This window comes from Lotus japonicus, chromosome 3, assembly GCF_012489685.1.
Source record: "Lotus japonicus ecotype B-129 chromosome 3, LjGifu_v1.2".
Lineage (NCBI taxonomy): Eukaryota > Viridiplantae > Streptophyta > Magnoliopsida > Fabales > Fabaceae > Lotus > Lotus japonicus.
This window is the reverse complement of record NC_080043.1, coordinates 16,064,374-16,086,770: the sequence shown is the minus strand read 5'-3', so window position 1 is coordinate 16,086,770 and position 22,397 is coordinate 16,064,374. Positions and strand designations below refer to the sequence as shown.

General features: G+C 35.1%; 2 protein-coding genes across 3 annotated transcripts; one reads left to right on the top strand and one right to left on the bottom strand.

The window, feature by feature from the left end:
* Positions 1-1,831: 1,831 nt before the first annotated feature.
* Positions 1,832-3,961, top strand: LOC130743670 (NAC domain-containing protein 83-like). Its single transcript, XM_057595902.1, has 3 exons — positions 1,832-2,012; positions 2,516-2,775; positions 3,851-3,961. Exons 1-3 carry the CDS (start codon positions 1,832-1,834, stop codon positions 3,959-3,961), a joined length of 552 nt encoding a protein of 183 aa, XP_057451885.1.
* Positions 3,962-10,003: 6,042 nt separating this feature from the next.
* Positions 10,004-13,370, bottom strand: LOC130749268 (protein SOMBRERO). 2 transcript variants are annotated; one of them, XM_057602595.1, is made up of 4 exons: positions 13,161-13,370; positions 11,817-12,018; positions 11,053-11,324; positions 10,004-10,655 (listed from the first exon to the last, which is right to left on the bottom strand). In XM_057602595.1, exons 2-4 carry the CDS (start codon positions 11,983-11,985, stop codon positions 10,140-10,142), a joined length of 957 nt encoding a protein of 318 aa, XP_057458578.1. In that variant the 5' UTR covers positions 11,986-12,018; positions 13,161-13,370; the 3' UTR covers positions 10,004-10,139. The 2 variants fall into 2 exon arrangements, with proteins under 2 accessions (XP_057458578.1, XP_057458580.1); XM_057602597.1 differs by lacking the exon at positions 13,161-13,370 and adding an exon at positions 12,665-13,086.
* Positions 13,371-22,397: the final 9,027 nt, after the last annotated feature.

Genomic DNA, 22,397 nt, shown 5'->3' with positions numbered 1-22,397 from the left:
ATCAAGTGAACCAGGATAAAATCCTTGTGTGCTTTTCTATCTCTTATCTTTTGCACTTAAGTTCTCGAAAGATTTGTCAAAATCTTTAAGGTGGAAGTTTTATACTGAAAACGTTATTCAAACCCCCCCTTTCTACCGTTTTTCATACCTTCAAAATTATAGAAAAAATATAGAGTGTTAAACTAATTACTGTTTGAGTATAAAATATTAATAATTCTCAAATATTTAATTTTTCTTCAAAGGGTCAAATATTGACTTTAATTCAAGGAAACTTTTTAGAGAATAATTACAAAATTAATTTGGCAAACCATTAAATATTTGATTTTATTGGTCTTATGTAAGGAAAAAATTATAAATGAAATGATAGTAAGATTAGTGTCGGTTTTATACCTCCAAAGTAATCACTTTAATTCTAATTAATTCGAGGATAAGAAAATTTTATTAATTTCACGTTTATGTATAAATGTTTGGACAAAACTGAAGCCCGACAATCTTTAGATTTTCTCCTTATTCAAGACTCACCTCTTGAGTTTGAGGCGTTTGAGCCTTTGCTTCTTGCAGATGAGATAGAGACTAGATTTGTTGGAGTGTAATTTCTTTATGTTCTATTGCTTTTTGTTTCATTTCACTCTTGTACGAAAAAATGTAGTAAGTTATCTTTATATGATTAATAAAATGCATTTGTGATTTTGTTGGTTTTCTTTATAAAAGTTCGATATAAATAATTATTGTAACAAGTTAAAAATAAAAAATTAAATTCTTTAAACTTATAATTTTGTAAGGCGATAATATTTTAGTAAATACTACACAAGTTTCTTTATTTTAAATAAAATCAAAGTGTGATCAAAAGACGTAAAAAATATATATTGTAAAAAATAAACATAATTTGGATTTATATTGTAATTAGAAAAATATTTACTATTATTAGTTGTATTATTTATTTTAATTCAATAAATATACTATCAACAATAGTAATTTTAGAGAAACAAAATAATAAAAACAATAGTAATTTTAGAGAATAGTGTAAAATGAATGAAATATAAATTATCTCCATTTTCCTTTCTAGAAAAAAAGAAATTATCTTTGCTTACTATAATACTTATTGGAACATGTGTTTATATTTATATTGAAATAAAATTAGACAATAATAAATATTATTATTGAGGTGAAATCATTACAATAAAAATTTAGTAAGAATTTGAACGTAGTTGTAATAAACTTGAGGCTTAGAAAAATATTTAATGTTTCAAAAAAAAAGAAAAATATTTAATTCCATATTTCTTATTAAAAATTTGCTTATTTATCTTTAAATGATTTTTTTCGAAATGGAGTTTTCTTTAACCTATTAATACAGTCCATTTATGATTTTATTGTTTTACTTTTAATTTTACGAAAATTTGATATAAATAATTATTCTGACCACAAATATCATTTTCTTTCAAAATAGAAGCAATAAAGAGTGATAGAAATAGTTTTAAATAATTTGGATTTAATTATAATAAGAAAAACATTTATTATTTTTAATGTATGATGTAGCGAACATATTTTTGTAAAAGTGTAATGATTAATCATAAGCGAATATAAAATAATGACTTCCCTCCCATAAGTCAAATGAGATTCCATATTTTCTACTCATATGGAGATATTATATAGTGTTATGATTGCTTACCTCTCTCCCCCCCCCCCCCCACCTCTTAACGCTCTCACGAACCCACATATAATAATTCCATTTCATATATTGTAGCTATAAATTGATGTCTAAATTGCATAAGTTCACAACAGTGACTACAAAAGAGTTATGACAAGCCTCTTTGAGATGGAGGACCTAGCCATGACCTATGAAGATGAGGATGGGACTATCAAATTGCTTCCTGGGTACAAGTTTGATCCGACAGATGAAGTTCTTGTAGAGTTCTACCTAAAGAGGAGGGTCTTTGCTCAACGTCTTCCGGTTCAAATCATCCCTGATTTTGATGTGTTTCGTACTGAGCCTTGGTATCTTCCTGGAGGAGGTTGGCATTTTTTTAAAATCCTTTTTTTTTCCACTATTCCATGAGTCCTTTAGTACGTGTTTCGATCCGTATTTGTCACAACTGATTTTGGCTATTTAAGTTTTGATACATTTATAAAAAAGTATTTTTTGATAATATTGTGAAATTCAATTGTAAAAACTCATAATTGGTTAAAATGTTGTGTTCAACGAAAAACTACTCTACCCAACTTCTATCAAACTAATTTTGGGCTTGAAATGAATTCTCAAAACTGACTACCCAACATCATATTTTTATAAATGATTGATTCTACTCTACCAAAATTCCTTATGAAGGATCTCAATGGAAAACCAAACCCACTCTTAATCTTTTATAACTCTTGTTCTAACCCCAGAGAATGAATTACCAAGATGATGTCACAAAAACAAAAGCAAAAAAAACTTCCATGTCCCAATGTTTACGTGTTGTTTTCAAGTGGGAATTGAATTACCAAGATGATGTTTTAAATGTAATTTGTGTTGTAGATGGAAAGATTTTCAATGAGCGAAAGTGTTTTTTCTACAACACCATGGGTCGTGACCTTGAAAACATTGACAAGAGAGTTGCTGGGAGTGGCCAATGGAGAGTTATTGAGAAAGGAAAAGATGTTCCTATCCCTGAAAATAATGAGGTGATTGGAAAGAGGAACACTCTAAATTTTTGGAAAGTGCAAGGAGCATGTGCTAGGAGGACCAAATGGGTGATGCATGAGTTTCGTCTTGCGTTAGTGGAAAACCCCGCTAAGGTAAATTACAAATAGAAGACTTTACTAACCTATTTCATTATCATGGAAATTGAGTAGAAATTTAGGTAATGTTTGGTGGACTGAATCGAATAGAATGGAACATGATACACACACTTTATTTCGTGTTTATTATAATTTTAGGATGGAATAGAACGAAGGAAAAAATCTCAACATAACGTTTTGGTTCCTTGAAAATTGTGAAACTATGAGGAATATAAAAACACACTCTCTTAAAATATTTTGACCGGCAATAAAACCCTTAATTATATTTGAAACATTTTGGTTATATAATAGTATAAAATAATAAAATAAATTATGCATATAAATATTATAATATTTTTTTAAAAGCAAAAGAGATTAATGGGTTATAAAATCCTTATTTGTTTAACTATATAACAACTAAATATTATGTGCTCCTTCTATGAACATTGAGAGGGAGGGTAACCCCTAGAGTGTAAAGAGAGATTGCACTAGAAAGAGAGAGTCACTGAATTTCAGGAGTGTATTGAACACATGAGCAAAAAAAGTCATTTACACTTGGTAACCGCCCCTATTTATAGTGGTGGGGATTGGGCTTCCCGCGTGTAATTTCCTTTAGTGGGCCGGTTAGGCCTCGCTAGTTGAGGCCCAACCCATTGGCTCGGAACCCGCCGCTTGGCGGACAAACCTCTGGGCGCTGCCCCTCTTGAGGCTCGCCTAGTGTCCATTATGCACGTTCTAAAAAAAGTAGTAGTTTTTATAAATTTGTTGGCAACATTATAATTTTGTATACAATCAAAAATTATACACGACAATGTTTTATATGCAATTAACTCATACTTATTTTCTAATGATTTTTTTTTTATCGTGGAGTTATTAAATACAGTACATAAAACATTATTTACTGCTACATTTTTTATGTTTTGTTCGGCTCTATTATGTTTATATGTTTTGTTCCGCTCTATTTTGTCATGTTTAGTTTCGTTACCAAGCAATATTTTAGTTTAATTCTTTGAATTATCATGAGTGGGTTGGTAGTTTGATCACTATCCTTTTTGCATATACATTATAAGTATTTCATCATTAAAATTTTTAGTGCTCAAAATGCAGATGGCAAATTGGGTTGTATACCGCATTTTTACAGAATAAGGGTGCAAAGAAGGTGATGAATGTAAAACAATCTAATGAGAAAAGCTCCAATACTTAGAGTGATGAATTCATTGATTTCAATGTTGAGAGTGGAAAATTCTCACACCCTCCCCGAATGACTTTTTCCTTAAGTCAGAGTAGTGGACCTCTTTAAACAAAAATATTTTCATGCCATTTTTTGGTTCCCTCTCTTTTGTAACATACTAAGCCCTCTTGGTGTGATGCTCAATGTATTTGTTTCTGTTTCTTACTTTCTTTCTTTTTTTTAACTTCTCTTGGTTCGTTGTTTTGTATCTTGTGTGGCTCACTTGGGAGAGTCTTGTTCCCAATTTTTTATCATCAATTTATTATCTTCTTCTTTCAAAAAAAAAAAGAAATGATTGTTTAGTCTAATAAATGTCATATCATGACATAATAGAGGATATGAGAGAGCCATTATGCCTAAAATACATGTCTAAAAATTGATTTTTTGGTTATTGTCAAAAAATAACTTAAAAAAACTAGAAACCATAATATTGTTACTCAGAAAACATAAAATTGTTCTTCAAGCCTTATTTTTAATTGATTTTTTTAATTAAAAACTGTTAAATATTGGATGAAAGTTGACAAAAAGCTAAAACTGCAACAGTTAGTAAACGCGAGAGACGTTGTAGGCTAATAAATTCTTCGAGGGACCAGAACTGTCAAATCGTGATAAATGAGGGATAAAATATGCTATTAAGCCATGCAACGATGTACATTTCAAAGAGATTTATAGTTTTTCTAATATAGGTAATAATTGTTGAGAGATTTTTTTAACACTCTACTTTCGAATCTCTCAAGACTCAATTGTAGTATAGTAAAGAGTTTTGTCGTATTCACAGGGAGATGTAATACTTACGTCGTTCAATAGTTAACAAACTCAAACAAAGGTTTCAAAAAGAGATTGATTGTTTGTTTGAACATGAAAATAAATGAAAAGCCATAACAAAACGATATAAAAGAGGTTTGAAATCAAGAGGAGACAATTGTTGGAATTGAAATTCACCGATTGACTATACGCACTCTAAGACTTCATACGTAAATCTTGTCCTATGATTGGTTCCATCACACCATATCTTATCTTACTAAACGGTGTCCCTATGCGAAGATTATCGTCTTACTAAATTAACCCTCAATCTCCTTATTGATTAACAAAGCAAGAAACATTGGGCATAGATGTTAGTTTGACTAATGATCCAATCCTATCTCTAGATCTTAGATTCATTAGATGATATTTACCTAGATCATATTTAATTAGCTAGTTCTCACTAAACTTATCAAATCCATTTTCATGCCTTAAGTGATCAAGGCAAAACAAGCATTAAGAACAAAGTAACATCATTGAAACCATTCATAGAAACAAAGATTCATATATATATATATATATATATATATATATATATATATATATATATATATATATATCAAAGTGAGTGCATAAAGGCCAAAAGGCTACAACCAATCCCAACAAAGAGAGATTAGCTATCCATTTTCATGGACAGCTTTAAAATCATGAAGAAGAAGAAAGAAGAACTGAAGACTCTGCGATGTCTCGCCGTCGAATCCGGCACCTAAGCTTCCTCTCCAGCCTCCTAAACTTTCTCCCTTGTTTTTCTCTGTTTGGGTGTGTGTAGAAATGAAGAGAAATGGCCAGCCCCTGATAAATTTCGAGTTCCATGTATTTATACTGATTGTGGCTGTTTCGGATGCTTCAAGATTGCTCAAAGCGGCTTCAAGCAATCTTTCCTTCATTGTGAAGAATTATCCACCATCTTAACATTGCTTCAAGCAATCTTCACTGGAAAAAAACACATTTTACTGTAAAATGATTGCTTGAAGCAATCCTTGAGCAAGGAAGCCATCTTCACTTATGTATTTTCCCTGCTTCAAGCAAGCTTCAAGCAACCAAGTCCAACACATTTTGTACTTCACTTGCTTCAAGCAAACTTCAAGCATCAAGACACCATTTCTTTCCAACACAAAATATAAGGATTAAACTAGTATTTGACATGAAATAAAACTAGATTTATAATAAACTACTAAAATGAGGGTTAAATGATATATAAATGAAGCACACACGTCAAATAAGTGCCCGAAATAAGAGTGAAAAGTACGTAAAATTGGAACTTATGAATAATGCATTTAATTTAATTAACCAAAAGTCATCCTAGAAAGAATTAAACAAAAAACTAATTCATAACAATATTAAGATTAAAAAGTTTTTAATTTATTAGAGACTACTCTCATACACATGTTAAATTTTATGTACATTGATTTTTAATGGAAATATATTTTTAACTAAATCAAATTTCAAAAATAGATTTTCAGAGAGGGTCTCAACATGAAGGTCAGATCAATGGGGGCAAAGGAAGTGACTATAGAATTTGAAGACAATGATCAAAGGTCCATCTTGCTCCAATCTGGTACTGAAATTTTGAGAGATTACCGCGAACTAATTAAACCAGCAACTAAGATGTCAGTAGCAACCAGACACTATCGCTGGCTGAAACTTAGGAACGTGCCACTTGCGGCTTGGAGCCCAGCCTTCTTTGCCACCGTGGCTGGAAACCTTGGCCGCCTAGTGTGCCTCGACGATGATACTAGGGATCTTAAGCACCTGGACGTTGCCCGAATGTTGATCAACTCTTCATCCCCTTCCTTTGAAGACAGTTTCATTGAAGTGAGCATTGGTGGTGAAACCACCAAGGTGTGGGTGGAGGTTGATCATGGTGGATGCGAGGGACCATCTCCCCGGACCGAGAGCGAGGCTTGGGCCCCTATTTCGGTGCCCATTAGGGTGGACAAGTTTCAAACTGGTCCACCCATGCACCAAGGTTATATGGGTAAATTACAAAAAGAAAAATATATTAAAAATTCAATTCTTAAAAAGAAACACTCTCTCTCCTCCCTCACGCCTCTCTCCTCTCTCTCAATCCTCTTCACGTTTCTTCTTCTGGAAAATCCCCACCACCATGTGAAAGCACGGGCCCTATCTACCTTGCTCTGTCTTTCCTCGCGTTTTCCCCTGTTTTTTTCCTGTTTTTTTACAATATGTTTCCCTTGGTCTGGTCTTGTTCTAAGTTACTGTCTTATTTCTTATTTCGTTTTCCTTGTGCTGGCCTTTTGGCCACTTGTTTTCTTCTTTGATTGTATCCATGGGTGGCACCCCTTGTGCCCTATAATCAAATTTGGCTTAAGCAAAAAAAAAAAACCACCATGTGAAAGGAGGAGTGAATCGAATCCAGATCTGAAAGGAAGAGCGAATCGAAACCAGTTTTGTAAATTGGTTTTTTCCTATCTACTTCCATCTGATTGAACGATTTTTGAATATTTCTACGTTTATGTGAATGTGTGTTGCAGGATCTGCTTGATTTATGCCCAGAAAAATGGAAAATTATGAAGAGAAGTTGAAAAACTTGTGTTGTAGGATCTGCTCGATTTATGCCCAGAGTAAATGGAAAATTATGAAGAGAAGTTGAAGAACTTCTACACTACAATCTCCAACAACATACAGAGGGAAGAGGCAAAGCAAATACAATTAGCCTACAACTTGGGAAAGAAGTGTGGACAAGAAGTGTTATAGGGTAAAATTACAAATGCAGGTAGAAGAGGAGAAGTAAAACGAAAAATAGAAACAGATAAGAAAACGTGCCCAGTGGAAGAAAGAGAAAAACAGGGGAAGAGGCAAAGCAAATACAGATGCAAAACAGAGGTATCCTTTCCTACGCGAGCAAGATTCCTCTATACACAGCAAAAGCATATTGTTCCGATGGACGCTGATTCAGTTCCGGCGAGAAGGGGAAGAGTGGAAAAGAAGTGTTTGACATTTACATTTTTATCCTTTTTTCATCCATCCAATCTAGACCATCAAATTAAAGAATATTCCAAGATGCTAAAATCCAACGGTGATAAATTATGGTGCACTGGTGGACCAGTTTAAAACTTGTCCACCCTAGTGGGCACCCCCTATTTCGAGCTCATCACGGGAAGTATCTTCTAAATTATCCAGTACGATGGTGGAAGAATCGATAGATTCGATCTCAGCGGACTCATTGAGTCGTTGGATTACGAGGTTATTACAACCAAGGATAGGAACATTGGGCCCACCACTGATGAGGTAAAGAAGGTTCATAGTTTGCAAGTGATGGGCAAGACTTTTTTTACTTGGTTAGTGTAATTTGAAAACAAAATTACCAAACTAGTGCAACTTTTGATTTAATTACACAATTAGTGTAAATCGCCACTTTCAATGGCGATATTTTTTTTTTCTTTTTTTTTTCTATAGAAATCGCCAGAAACCAAACTTTTTTTTTTTGACTTTCATTTTTAGTGACGGAAGAAATCCGCCACAAAATCCTAGCGTATTATAATATGAAAGGTATTAGTGACGGAAGGTAAAGAGAGAATACATCTGTCGCAAATTGTTTAGCGACGCAATTTTGTTTGCGACGAAGTTATTTGTCACAAAATCCTAGTGAATAATGACAAACAATATTAGCGACGGATATTAGAGTGTAAATATTTCCGTCGCAAAATTATTAGCGACGGAATTTCGTCCGTCACTAATGAGCAAAGTCAAAAAAAAAAAATTATGGTGTCGCCACTGCAAGTGGCGATTTTATAAAAAAAAAATTTAAAAAATAAAGAGGTATCGCCACTTTAAGTGGCGATTTACACCAATTGTGTAATTAAATAAAAAGTTGCACTAGTTTAGTAAATTTTTTTAAAAATTACACCAGCCAAGTAAAAAAGTCGATGGGCAAGCCAAAGTATATTGTGGGGCTTTTAACCCTGACCTCTTCTAGCAATGATTTCAAATCCAAGCTTGAGAAGTAGAGCTACGTGATCAATTTTGGGCGACACCAGCCTATTACTCTATGCTTGGGAGGATGTTCCTTTATCAAATTACAACTGTTGTGGCCCCTTCCAAGGTGGTACAACTCATTTGATCAGATCAGTGTGGTCACTCTTCTTCAGCTCTTTCGAGGGTCGACACCAAGACTCTCTCTCCTAGAGATTCACTCTTTGTTGATATGGGCCCAATTGGTTTTTGTCCTACTAGCACCGGTCCATTGCTTGTTGTTGAAGATGCTAATCTTCTGTCGGCCCCACCTTCATTGGGAGTGCTGGAAAGCACTTTTTCTCAGAAGGAATGTTCTGGCCATAACTAGTTCAAATCGGAAGAGGAATAAAAGGTTGGTGACGGTTGACGCAGTAGACTTGCGAGGGGAGACGCCAGTGTCTGTTAGCGATGGAGTGGGTGGTTCACGAAAACCTTGTTCGTAGGGATCTTCTCCTGTCACGGTGAGAGCTCAGCGTGCATACACAATGGGTAAAGCAGTAGGGTTCGAATTTAACTGCTCTAAGGCTGAGGCTGTAGAAGGTTTCGCCAAACAAATTTCTGCCCATATTTCTAATGGCTCTTGTGCTGCAGTGTTAGGCCCCTTAATGGCTTGCTTTAACATAGCTTGTTCCCAAGTTCTTATCTCTTTAATATATTTCTTCTTCTTAAAAAAAACAAGAAAATAATTTAACATAGCTTTGATTGGAAATGGGATGTTTAAAGAACTTTGAGCAGTACTCTAATATTAATTTGGAAAATTAGCGTTATCAATTTTTTTAGTAAAAATATTACAAACTAATTTTGCTTCTTAAATATTCTTTATTTTAAAAGCAAAATCTTTATTAAATAAAAATCTGAAATAAGATACTCTCAACAATGGAATAATTACAACAACACAAACAACGATTTTAAATAAGCTAAGCGACGTTATTTGAATTGATATCAAATAAAATAAAAAAATTGACTTACTAATCACAAAGAAATTTTTTATGCAAACCAATTTAGATCATTTTTTTTGTTGTGGTGGACTAAAAACATATTAATTTATGCTTCATTTATTTATAAATAGATTAGAGACTCACCCTCACTTTTGGATTAAGTAGGCTTATGCATTAATGATGATGTTTGAGACTAATTGTGCAGCAAGGAGAAATTTAGGGTAACACGCACTCTAAGAAAGTATTTTATTTAAAAGCTTGAAAACTAAGCTTAAGAATTAAAGACGCATATCTACAATTGATATTCAAAAGAAATAACTAAATTAATGAGTGGAATTTCAAGGAGTGTATATAGCAGAATACTTATACTAATTAAAAACCAAATTTCTCTCCTCTCTTTTGTATAACACACATGTTATAAGGTTTTCATCACCTCACTTGGAAAATTTCATAATATCATGGGCCTCATTGCCAAGATAATGGAATGGAAATTTCTGAGCTGAAGTACTTCCCACAGCATGGTGAGGCTGAGTAGGATGGTGTGATGCTAGTAGCTTGTCCAAGAAAGACCAATCACCAGTGAACCTCTGATCTCCTTGCTGTTGCTGCATGAGATTGAGTCCACAGCCAGTTGTTGTTGTTGTGAGCCTCAACAAGTTTTGGGAGCACTCAAGGATGTCCATGGTGTTCATGCAATTAGTGGGTGCTACAGCTGCTGATTCTGGACTGAATAGCTGTGGTAAGTGAATTGTCCCATCAAAGCTGCTGCTATCATATAGTCCTTGCATATTGTGATGATGGTGTTTTGACTCTAGAATCTGGTGGCAAGGACCATTATTTGTTGGTCTCATCATGTGGCTAAAGTGCTCTTCTTCTTCAATTTCTTGCTGCTGGAAACCTCTAGTTGTGTTTTTCTTTTTGAACACCCTGCAAACCACCCACCCATCTTCCTGAAAAATACAACAACTAATTTGTCAAGATTCACTCAAACTATAACCAGCTTCCTTCAAATCAACAACTTAAACTTTTATAAATGTAAGGTTTAAATTGCGGTAGTGATTACATTAACAATTTTGAAATTGTGAACAAATGCGGGTTAATGCAGTCACAATTATGGTCTTGCAATGACTTCAAAAACTTTTATATAGTAGGACCAATTGCAGTTATGGAATCAAATTTAGTGCATGTTTGAAAAATCATTTAATGGTGGACAAAAGCAAAACTTAAGGGAGCTTGCTTTTGTCCACCATAATTTCCGCTTCATTATGATTTTCAAATGACTTTCTAAACATCCAAATTCATGATTAAGAGATTAAAATACAGTTTTAAAACTATTGATCATCACACCTGAACCTCAGCATCATCGTCATCAAGGCGGTACTCATGCATGATCCAGTCAGTCTTCTGGCCATGAGGTGCGCGGCCGGTGTAGAAGACAAGGGTTTTCCTCATGCCAATCCTCTTGGAATTGCTGTGGTATATGGCTTTGTCCCTTCCAGTTGCTTTCCAAAAACCAGCTGTGGTTGCTCGATTTGTTCTTGTTCCTGTTGGGTATTTCTTGTCCTTGTGGCTAAAGAAATACCACTCATTCTGAGGCCCTGACCCAATCCTACACTTATCTGCATGGAACTCCCACACAAACAAGCCATGTTCAATTTCTCAAAAAGAAACATCAACTATTAGTTAACTACTTCATCTTACAGAAACTCGAGCAATATCTACCAGTTAATAAAGTTCTTCTAATATTTTTGTCTTTCTTTCTATACTTAAAAAACCCTAGATAGAATGACACAAACAAATTTTGCGGGGAAACGAAACTTGTGTAAGCAGTTTCTGAGTTTTAAAATTGATTCTGAGAAATAATAAGTTGATATCGAAATATGCTAAAAGAAATGATGCATGATTATATCTGGATCTAGGCCTATTAGACATAGAACCCATTTAGATGCAAACAGGTTCATAAAGTATAAGCCAAACCTTCAAGTAGTTGGATAACACATGATATATATACAAACTATTTCTATGATATGCACTGGGAAGTTGTAAAAACCTTAATTAAAGAAACTCTTAGTAGATAATTTGAACAATTAATGAAGGGATATTTTATGTACCTTTGAGGTCCCAAGGCTCAAGTTTGTTGAGATCTACTTCTCTTATGACATCAAGATCAATAGCTTCATAAGAAACCTTCTTCCTCAGGTAATAGTACAGAAGCTCCTCATCTGTAGGGTGGAACCTGAACCCTGGAGGAACTGCTAGTTGTCCACTGCCCTGCATCATTCTGTACTGTCTGCAGCTCTTTTATTCGTCCACCTGAAGAAAAAGAAGAAGAAAGATCTATATGTATTAGAATACTTTTCATTTGATTAATAATAAAATATATTAATTAATTCAAGGTTGTGACTTATTGCAAGGCAAATACGAAACAGTTTCATTCTCAGTAGTTCATGAAGTAGAAATTCAAATAAAGTGGGCAGAGATTGATAATCTCGAGATCACATGGTCTCCTTCTTCATTGTCAAAAAGCTGATTTATGACTAAAAAGTAGGAGATCGAGGAATTAAGATAATTCATAATTATATAATCTTGTTCAAAACCATAGCTAGCTTCACTCCTAAATTTCTAGTTGTAACCAAAATTTAGTGTGGAACAGAATTAAAGAAAAAAAGTGGAAGACTTTTAGATATCATAGGTTAACTACTATCTCCATGCATAGTAGGAAAAGTCTCTAGACACGTGCAAATCTGAATCTTTGAGCTAACCCTAGCAAGATCCTAAAAAGAAAAGCTACCAAACTTATCTGACCTGTTCGGTTTCAGAATATCTAGACCTCTTATTCAATGATATGTTGAAATGCTAAAAGATCTTTGACTTAGAAACAAATTTCAAAAACAATAACAAGAACTTCTGTCCATGCTTCCCTCAACCTATCTATGAATATTAGGACACAAATCCTTACACACAGCAGAAAAACAGGAACATGTATGCCCCATATCCATGATGTTGCTTGAACAAAAAGCCAAAATAGCCATGCCATGAGTCTGCATGGAGAGGGTTCAGTACAACCCCAAAGAGATAAGAAGGAAAAATGAGGGAGAAAGAAGGAAAAGTGAGCAGTCTCTATATGATTTTGTATGCTACTTTGTAAAAAACTATAACTGATCATTTTTAATTAAGTTGAATGAAAACCCTTCTTCATTGCTTCCTTCTTAAAACTGAGAGTTTGAACCAAACATGCATGTGTATCTGAAACAAGAGCTATGAAAGCTAAATTCATGATTGAAGAATGAGTTTGGAGCCATAATTAAGCAGTACTAAATTGAAGATCCAAAAAGGTTTCTTCAAATATGTAAATAAAGTCACAAATGAAAGAAGCCAAGAGAAAACAAACAAAAAGATGATCAACTATGAAAAGTGTAAAGTTTATGATGACACAAATAGAACAGTACACAAACCTTTGGTGACAAGCAAAGTGAATCCCTCCAGGACAAAGGAAAGAAGACAAAGAACTACACAAAGAGAAGGAGGAGGCTTAGGTTACACTGTTGCTTAGCTTCAAGGGCACGGACGTGGGTTTTAAGAAAGAGAGAGGGAGAGAGACAGAGGGAGAGATAAGTGTGGATCAGTGCAAATCCTAGCTTCACAAACAAGGACTGACAACCAGGAATCGGCACAGAAATATATAAAAACTGTATTTTATTTACATATATATATTGCAGTAACAAAATGAAGAAGAAGAAGGAAAAGAATAAAATAAATTATACAGGACTCTAAATTGCTTGATAGCTGTAATATGAAGATGATGATGCAATCAAGAAACATAGAGTAATATAATGATACATATAAAAACAAATAAGTCATTCTATTCCTCTATATTTTTCTTGTGAAACGTTACTTTTCTCTCTTCTCTTTCATTCTCATTTTAAGTGTATGCCTGTATTATACAAATGTGAACGAAATAATTTCCTCTCACAAAGAGCAAGAGGGTTACTAAGACCTTAAATTTTTTTGGGTAGATGTTCAATGAGTGTAGACACCCGCGAATGAGAAAAGAAAAGAGAGATAAATATTAATGAATGAGATATATGATATTATGTGATAAAATGTGGTATAATATGGAGTCTCTTTACTCTTCAGTGTTCAGATAGACATCTCGATTAATAAATACATGAATATGTCATTTATAACCCATTTGGTGAGACACACAATTATATCATTTGGGAACAAAAAATCTCAATCATGGGTGTTATGTTATTAATGAGGCTTGTACTTAACTCGGTCCCTTTATTATATTTTCAACTTGAGAGTTATTTTTTTTTAAGGAATATGAGATAACATCCTAACGTTAAATGGTTCAATAATAATCTAACACATATATCAAATTATTATTGAATCACCCAAACAAAACAAAGGTAATTCTAACCAATATTGACTAAAGAGTGATTTAAACTAGCATTTTTTCTTACTTAATACAGAAAAAATCAAAAAATTGTAAATTATGATTCTTGAATATGCCATTTTTTCTTACTTAATACAGAAAAAATTGTAAAACTATCGATTTTCTTTGTTTTTCACTCTTGATGTTTGCGTGGTGTTTCTATCCAAATGGGCTCATGATTTTCCTACAAATAGACATGCATTATATTGTTTATGTGATAATATATAAAATGGACTTTGGTAAATTAATGTCCGTTGAATAAGAGACCTTACTCCATAGTTTCGCCTCATTACAATGAAAATAATCTGTTTTAATAACTATCAATTATAGACACATACAGTAACTTCTTTTGTTTTGGTTTTCCTTTTTACATCATTTGATTTATCAAACATATAAAACAAAATCCGCTTTTTGTTTTATTTGTTTTGTTGTTATTATAAGATGAAAATCTGTTTTTTTTTCAATCACTCCCAGCTCACAGACCAGTCAAAGTCAAAAAAGAATGATAGAGGCATTTTCTGTTCATTCTAGTATTCTCAATATATACATGCACCTTAATCTTATTAATTATTCTCAGTACTATAGATACTTATTATTATAAAAAGTTTATTATTTCAATTACTATCGCGAATCCAAAACTATATCATTGGTTTGAGTCTCTGTACAAGTGAACGCGTGCTTCTTTATATACTTGTATATTTTAATTTAGTTAGGATAATTAATTGTGAGAATTAAGCTTTTGTAAAGCTGCAGTCAACTAATCAAAGGATGAAGATCCAGTAGTTAGCCTTAAATCATGTTCATAAAAGTGAAGAATTTGCATCAAATTCAGTGTAAGTGTCAAACCTTGGGGTTCACATTCTATAGTCATTATTCACTACCTAGAGCATACGCATTTGATTAATTAATTAATTACCAATTTTAATCTTTTGGGTTATTGGGATGCAGCCATGGCTGCCTATGGATGGTACATCATGATTCCGGATCCTAGATGGTAATAAAAATTAAATTATAGGAGTATTTAGTTAAGCTAAGCAAGGTATACTAAAATGACCATTTAAGCCCCACAATTTTACGAATTTTCTACTTTGTGTAATTTTGTCCTGATTTTCTGGCTCCTTTCTTTAGATTATTTTTTTCTTATGCTCCATGCAAAGAGATGGGAATTTTTGGTGGTTACTTGAGACCACATTTGTTGGCTAGTACACGATACATGGACAAAATCAACTTGTTTTTGAATCTTGACCACACCTTTGTCTAGAAATTCTTGTGATCCAAAGATATAAGTTAACTTATTTTCATATATACATCCTGACAGTCCGAAATGATGCAGAAATATGTGGTAAAGGCAACAAAATTGTCTTTATTTTTCCCAACTCGATCCTATGCTTATGGATGACATGGAGTCTAAAACCTAGGTTCTATTATTATGTAACTAATATTCCCTATATTCCACAAGTGTAGAAAGTTTTATACCTGCATTTAATCACATCTCTTCATTTTAAATTTTAAATATTTATAAATTTAAATTTAAAAATTGATTGAATCTGTTCTAAATTTCGAGAATTTGGATTGTCATTCTCCTTGCACTCAGCAGCGGTGCTCGCTCATGACTCGTCTGAAAGAGTGGTTACTTTGGAGGGTACCTATAAAAGAGACTCTGATGCATAAGTCAATGTGTGAGCAAGGAGAGAATCCATTAGTCTTAGAAGATTTCAAGTAATACTAAGAATGAATTGCATGTTATGTAAATGAGTGATAGAACATGTATTTATAGGGTTAGTATATGTGTTCAATGTCTGCATGTGTAAGGGAAGTTGAGAAGTGGAGCTTCCAAGCGCTCGGTATTATCACGCTTTAAGTGTTTCGTCTCGGTCCTTTATGAGGTTGCTCAAAAACTTTGCCAACTGGAATTGGGTGGTTCGTTTCTGAACCCCCCGCCCTTGTGGTATCTGCTTAAGAGTAAACCCTCATGGGTTATCTGCGACGTCGTCAGGCCATATGACTTAAGAGCCGACCAGAACAAGAGCACTCAGCTTGGCGTGTCATCATTGGCACGCCAAGCTTCTAAGCCTTGTTGAGACCCCTTTAATTACAATATCTTATATATCTCGGCTCTTCCAAGGAGAGGCCGGTAATAACTCCCAGTCTTTCAAGAACCTTCGATTGTGGATTCTAAAGCTAGCCTCAGCCCCAACCCCAACTTACTATGGTCTAGCTAGGGAAAGTTCCGAAGATAACCTCAATCCTCTCAAATATTATGTCGTTGCCATTTAGATAAGGAAGGTATTATGACACTAAATCTCTTTCTACATCAAATCCATAGCACTTCTTGGATCAACTATCACTTCATTGAATTCCTCATTATCGATCATTGTTGAAATCATCAACAAAGAATCCAAGATCCCCTCAGCTTGAAGTTCAACCTCGTCATGGTGTGAGTTAATGTGAGTCGTGTTGCTCGACAACTAGGCTTGTTTCTCCGACTTTCATTAAGAGCGTGTAAAATAGACCTTTGCTTGTGCCGCTCGTACAAGTCATACAATCGTTGGTAATCTATAGCACTCTCATGAAGTCCTATATCAAGCTTTTCGAAGTCCTACTTATCAGCGAGGCATGGAAAGATGTGCCTGGTAGAACTGCATTAGCGGCTAGTGTGAGGATGTCCACTGTTTCCAAACACTCACAAACGAGGTTGTGTTGTGTGAAATTAATCATCTGATATATTCTATAAAATGGGCCTGTTTGATAGCAGTATTAGTTTTTAGTTTTTAAAACAGTTTTTAGAAACAATTTTTAAAAACAGTTTTCAGAAGAAGAAAATAGTTTGAATGGCATGTTTTCGAACATTTAGAAAACTGATATCTGAAAACTAAAAACTGAAATTAAAAACATCTTTTACCTGTTTCGGTTTTTTAGTTTTAAAAACTGAAAATGAGAACTGTTTTCAAAAACAGTTTTCGAAAACAGGTCGTACCAAACAGGTTTCCAGTTTTTAAAAACTGAAAACTGTTTTGAAAACAGTAAACAAACAGGCCCATTATTAGCTGTTTTATAAGTTTTATATATATAACACACTATGAGAAATACTAACTATATTATTAAGTCTTTTAAAGTTTAAAGTACTTGTACTTGTTTTTGTCCTAAAGTCTAAAAATTAAAATTAATTTTCTAATTGATTGCGGATCAAGTAGATAATAAGCCCAAAATGTGGATCCAAATGAACGGTGGGGTTTTGGAGTGGATTTTCCCATTGTATTCTTATGTACAAACTTGCAAAGAATAAAAAAACAGAGGATATCAATAGTAACAGAAAAAACAGAGAATAGATGGAGGGTATAAGAGAGAAATGAAGCAAAATTCCCTAAAGTCCGTGGCTTATACACGTGCTGATCCAACACAGAATACACAATTCAAGGTCTCGGTCATAACAAAACAGATAGATGCAAAACCTTTTCTTTCAACTTTCAATTCAATCACTCTCTCTCTCTCTCACCAAAGGGATTCCCACGCAACCTTAAGCTCTTCCACATGAAAAATGAGTCACACTGCGCTATTTGTGTTACTCACTTAGCTGGTCAACCACGTAGATGAGTCTAGCTAGTAATCAATATTGAATCAAGTTTAATCAATAAACCACACATGCATCATTATCATTATGGCTTAATCAGGCTTTAATTATAACAGTAATTAACTTCATCTTTTCACCCATTATTATTCCTAGCTAGTAAGATCTAAACCACTTTGCATCTTGTTAATTGTATATATATATTATACTACCACGTACATACACATGCATCTTGCTTGCAAGTGCTGGTGCCGTCACCTTTACGAACACTTCATGCATAACATTAATATTTCTGGCTTAAATGATATGGGAATCCCATGCTTGATGGTGTGGTGTAAGGTCTAAAAGTTCAAGGGTTTATTGCATGTTCTTAATTCCAAGGACAACAACAACATAACTAGCTATAAATTGAACAGAACAGAGTGGCTTCCTACAATTTGAATTTGATTAATATTTGATGCATGGTAGTGGAAATTAATGAGCACTTTTCTGATCACATATAGTGACATAATTGCAAAACAAGAGAGGCCCCTGCATCTATTTGACTAAAACAAGAGAACCCCAATTTGCATAAAAATAACTTTCTAGAACCCCATTTGGATAGTAGTTGGTATTTTCTTATACTCAATAGTAGACAAGTATAGCTGCTAATTGCAATGCGGTGTGCCAATAATATTATAATACAACTTCAGCTACCAAATTGATTTATATCCATGGTGGATAGTTGCAAGTAACTCAGGAACCAGTTTTTGCGCTATGTATAAAATTCCAAAACAAGGTTTAGAGCGCCGCTTCTTGACTTCGCTTTTGGGGACATTGAAACTGAAAGCCGCATTCTCAACCTTATTTACACTTGGTCCCGGATTAACACACATCATGTCACAATGAAGCGGTTTTGAGTTTGACTGTGATTTCAATAATTATGTTGTGGCGATTAGGGGTGGAAATAGACCGGTTTGGGTTGGGTAAGACATCAAAGGTTTAAGTTTGGTATGTTATTTGTCATAAGTTTAAGCCTGTTTTTTTTTAATCGTCTAATATGACCTATTTAAAGACTTGTTCTATACATTCGAGTTTACCACAAATGTGTAAGTAGATCAACAAATTTACAGGCTAACGAATTAAAATAAACTAAAATAAATCTATCCATAAATAAGTCAGCGTGATTATAGGTTAATAGTTAGAGGAGGAAATAAGAGGGGTTTGTGAGATGAAAAATATGATGAAGGAGATCAATACGATTTTGATTTCTAGGTTTTTTTTTGGGTTTAGTGATGGAGAAAATGATGAAGATGATGGAAGGAGATCAAGATGATGGATTTATTGGGTTGTTAATTTTTTTGATTTTTAATTAATTTTTCAAGGCTTAAACATTAGTATTTGGACGGAAATAGACGGTAGGATGAAAACTGCAAATGATACTAGATGTGGGGACTAAAATTGAGATTTTTAAAATTTATGGACCCTATTTGCACATTCGCATAAAGTAGTTCAGTGCAATTAAACCATATATCTTTAAGGCTTAATTATACTTTTTTGTCCATTTAGTTAGAGTTTTAAGTACAATAATAATAATAGAGAGCCTTGATTTGAAATAATAAAAAAGTTGGGGAATTATTGGGGGATTAAAATCATCCAAAGTCAAAATTAAGAGGATAAAAAATGCAGGTAAGTCTATCCTTAATGTAGATGAGAAGTTGTTTCGGGATTTGGGTTTGCCACCCTACCTATAGGGCTTGGCACCCCACTTTAAAGTGGGGAAATTACGTCAAAGTCCTTGCCACTTATTCAATATGAGATTTGAAATTCCGTATTCAATATGAGATTTAAAATTCCGTATTTGTTTCAGTATGTAAAGACAGAGGACGGAGATGGTGGTGGTGGTGCGAAGAAGAAAAGTGAGGGAGAAGAGGTGTATTGGGCTGTGTAATGGAGTCATGGGAGCTGGTGGGGGATTGGTCGTGGAGGAGTAATGGTGGAGAGGTTGGTGGAGTGAGGGGAGGAATGATGGAAATGGTGGCAGACATGCTCAGATACAGTACGGGATTTAAAATTTCATATTAATATGTGATTTAAAATTCCGTATTCAATATGAGATTTAAAGTTCCGTATTTGTTTCGGTATGTAAAGACAAAGGCCGAAGATGGTGGTGGTGGTGGGAAGAAGAAAAGTGAGGGAAAAGAGGTGTATTGGGTTGTGTAATGGAGTCATGGGGGCTGGTGGGGGGTTGGTCGTGGTCTCGTGGAGGAGTAATATATGGTGGAGAGGTTGGTGGGGTAAGGGGAGTAATGGTGGAAATGGTGGCACAGATACACTACGGGATATAAACTCCCGTATTAAATATAGAACTTTAAGTCCTGTAGGGTAGTTTGGGGTTTTTTAAAAAAGGGTAGGGTGCCAAGCCCCATAGGTAGGGTGGCAAACTCAAATCCCAGTTGTTTCTTTATTTCATAAAGTCCATTAATAATTGAATTTTTATAAACTTCTCAATAATTATTATCTCAATGTAAAATATTAAACGATCATTAAGAAATAAATATTTCTCAGTATTCTAGTAAGAAGTTACTTGACTGAAATAAGGATGTATGGTTATGTTAAAGGGATGCTTCGTCGGGCCGCTCCTTTATAGAAGGACTATATTTTCTCGTATTCGACGACCAAATGAGCGCTAGAGGTGGATATCTGCAAGACACTTCAACATTCAAGTCAACAAAACTGATGAAGAAATAAGAATTATTGTTAGAAGGTAGTGTGTGTCTGAGGTGTGTCCCCTAGTGTGTACTCATACACTTATGCTGTAACAAACCTGGAAGAAATCATGTCAAGATATGACAGTGATATGTTAAAATACAACATATACTATTTAGTGATAGGAGATATCACATTGATTTAGGAATCATTATTGGAGGTTGTCAATATTGGGTCAAAATACATAGGCCTATCATTTTATTCTTTAACATAAGCCCCTCCAGTCCGAGTATCCGAGCCATTATAATGCTTTGAGTGTCAATGTAACACCCCGATTTCGGTGGCGTCACTTTAGTAACCAAAAGAAATACTTAAGCGGAAAAACGTGAATCATTTTTTTTCGACAATATAACTAAAGACAGAAAGCAATAAACTTCCCAACAAAAGATAAAAGAAACTACTATACAACTATATATACATGCCTCGCTAAATACAACCACGTCACGAGTAACCTCCAGTGACGGGTGACAGAAAGAGAGTAACGCCCGAAGGCAATATGTACAGTCCAAGGTAAAAATACTGTGTCCCCAACACTAAACCTCAAAATCTGAGAACAAGTTGGCCCAGCGGCCTAAGAAAAGACCCCCTAAATCCAACCAACTCTCTGTGATCTCCATAGGAAACCACACAAAAAGCTACCGGTAGGAAACTACCCTGTCCCCAAAACTGAAGCATGACGGTCAGAGCATCGACACTACTCCTACACTAATCCCTACCCGAGGAGCCCACACTAGCACTCGATCCTACATGCTAGCGCGGTCGTCATCCGAATCTGCATCCAGGACGACTAAGTCGACATACTCAACACTGCCCTCTCTGTCCACCCTAATGCGCTCCTGCACTGGCCTCTCGGGCTCGGGGCCCGGAACGAGATCCGCGACGACAGCAGCAGCAGTAGACGGACTAGACTCCGTCGAAGCCCCACCTACTGGCACCTCCTCAGAGGGGTCCTCATCATCCGAAGGGGATGGTGGCGGTGGAGGTCCTCCCAAGCCGGGTCCACAGTGTACACCTGGAGGCAGGTTGAAGCTCACTATGTGCCTCCTCATCACCCCCTCCGTCAAGCGTCCGAATCGGTCGACACGGTCCTCCATGACCCGACCGGTGTAGGTCGCACGGTGGCCCTCGGGATCGACCACCCATGCACCTGGGTCGTCTTGATCAAGCATCTCGTACCTGGTCCCCCCCGAGGGGCTGACCATGGTAAACCAATCCCCCATACTCATCTGACCAATGGCGTAGTCCGCCCAAACACACACAGCAGACGCGAGGGTCAACTCCAAAGAATTATATAATTAATAAAACCAGATATAATTATAGGATAATAAATACTTGCCTCTCAGGCTTATAAGTTTTGGGATAGCTTCCTAGGGTTGCATGTATCACAATGAATATAAAGAACCATAAAAACAAGTAGCATGCCTCAAAAATAGGATAAACAGTTACCAATCACACTCAGCAACTAAGTCAGCATGTATGTTGCATGAAATGCAATGCTGGGTAACAAAATGCATTCCGGAAGAAGGATGGACATCAACGAGGCGACCCTAACACCAGCCACGGTGGGTACCTTCCTGCTCGCGTGTCTCTTACACCACACAAAAGTAGTCAGATCAGCAGTGAACCCGTAGGTCTGCCATTCCGTCTGCTACTGAGGACCACCGTAGTGTCCTAAATATGGAAATCCGGGTATTATGACCATTTTGGAATCCACCGAGGTCCGGTATCACGCCGTGTATTAACCTCAAAATGAGTGCATGAATGCAAGTGATTAGCCAAACAACGTCTCCGACCTCACCCGACACGTCGCCACGTGTTCTAGATAACTTAAAGTCTCTAAAAGAATACCCTAAGGTAAATGTCGATTCTGCGACAAAATACAATTAATCATAAACAAAAGAGTGCAACCACTCACGACAACTCTTCGAGTCATCAATG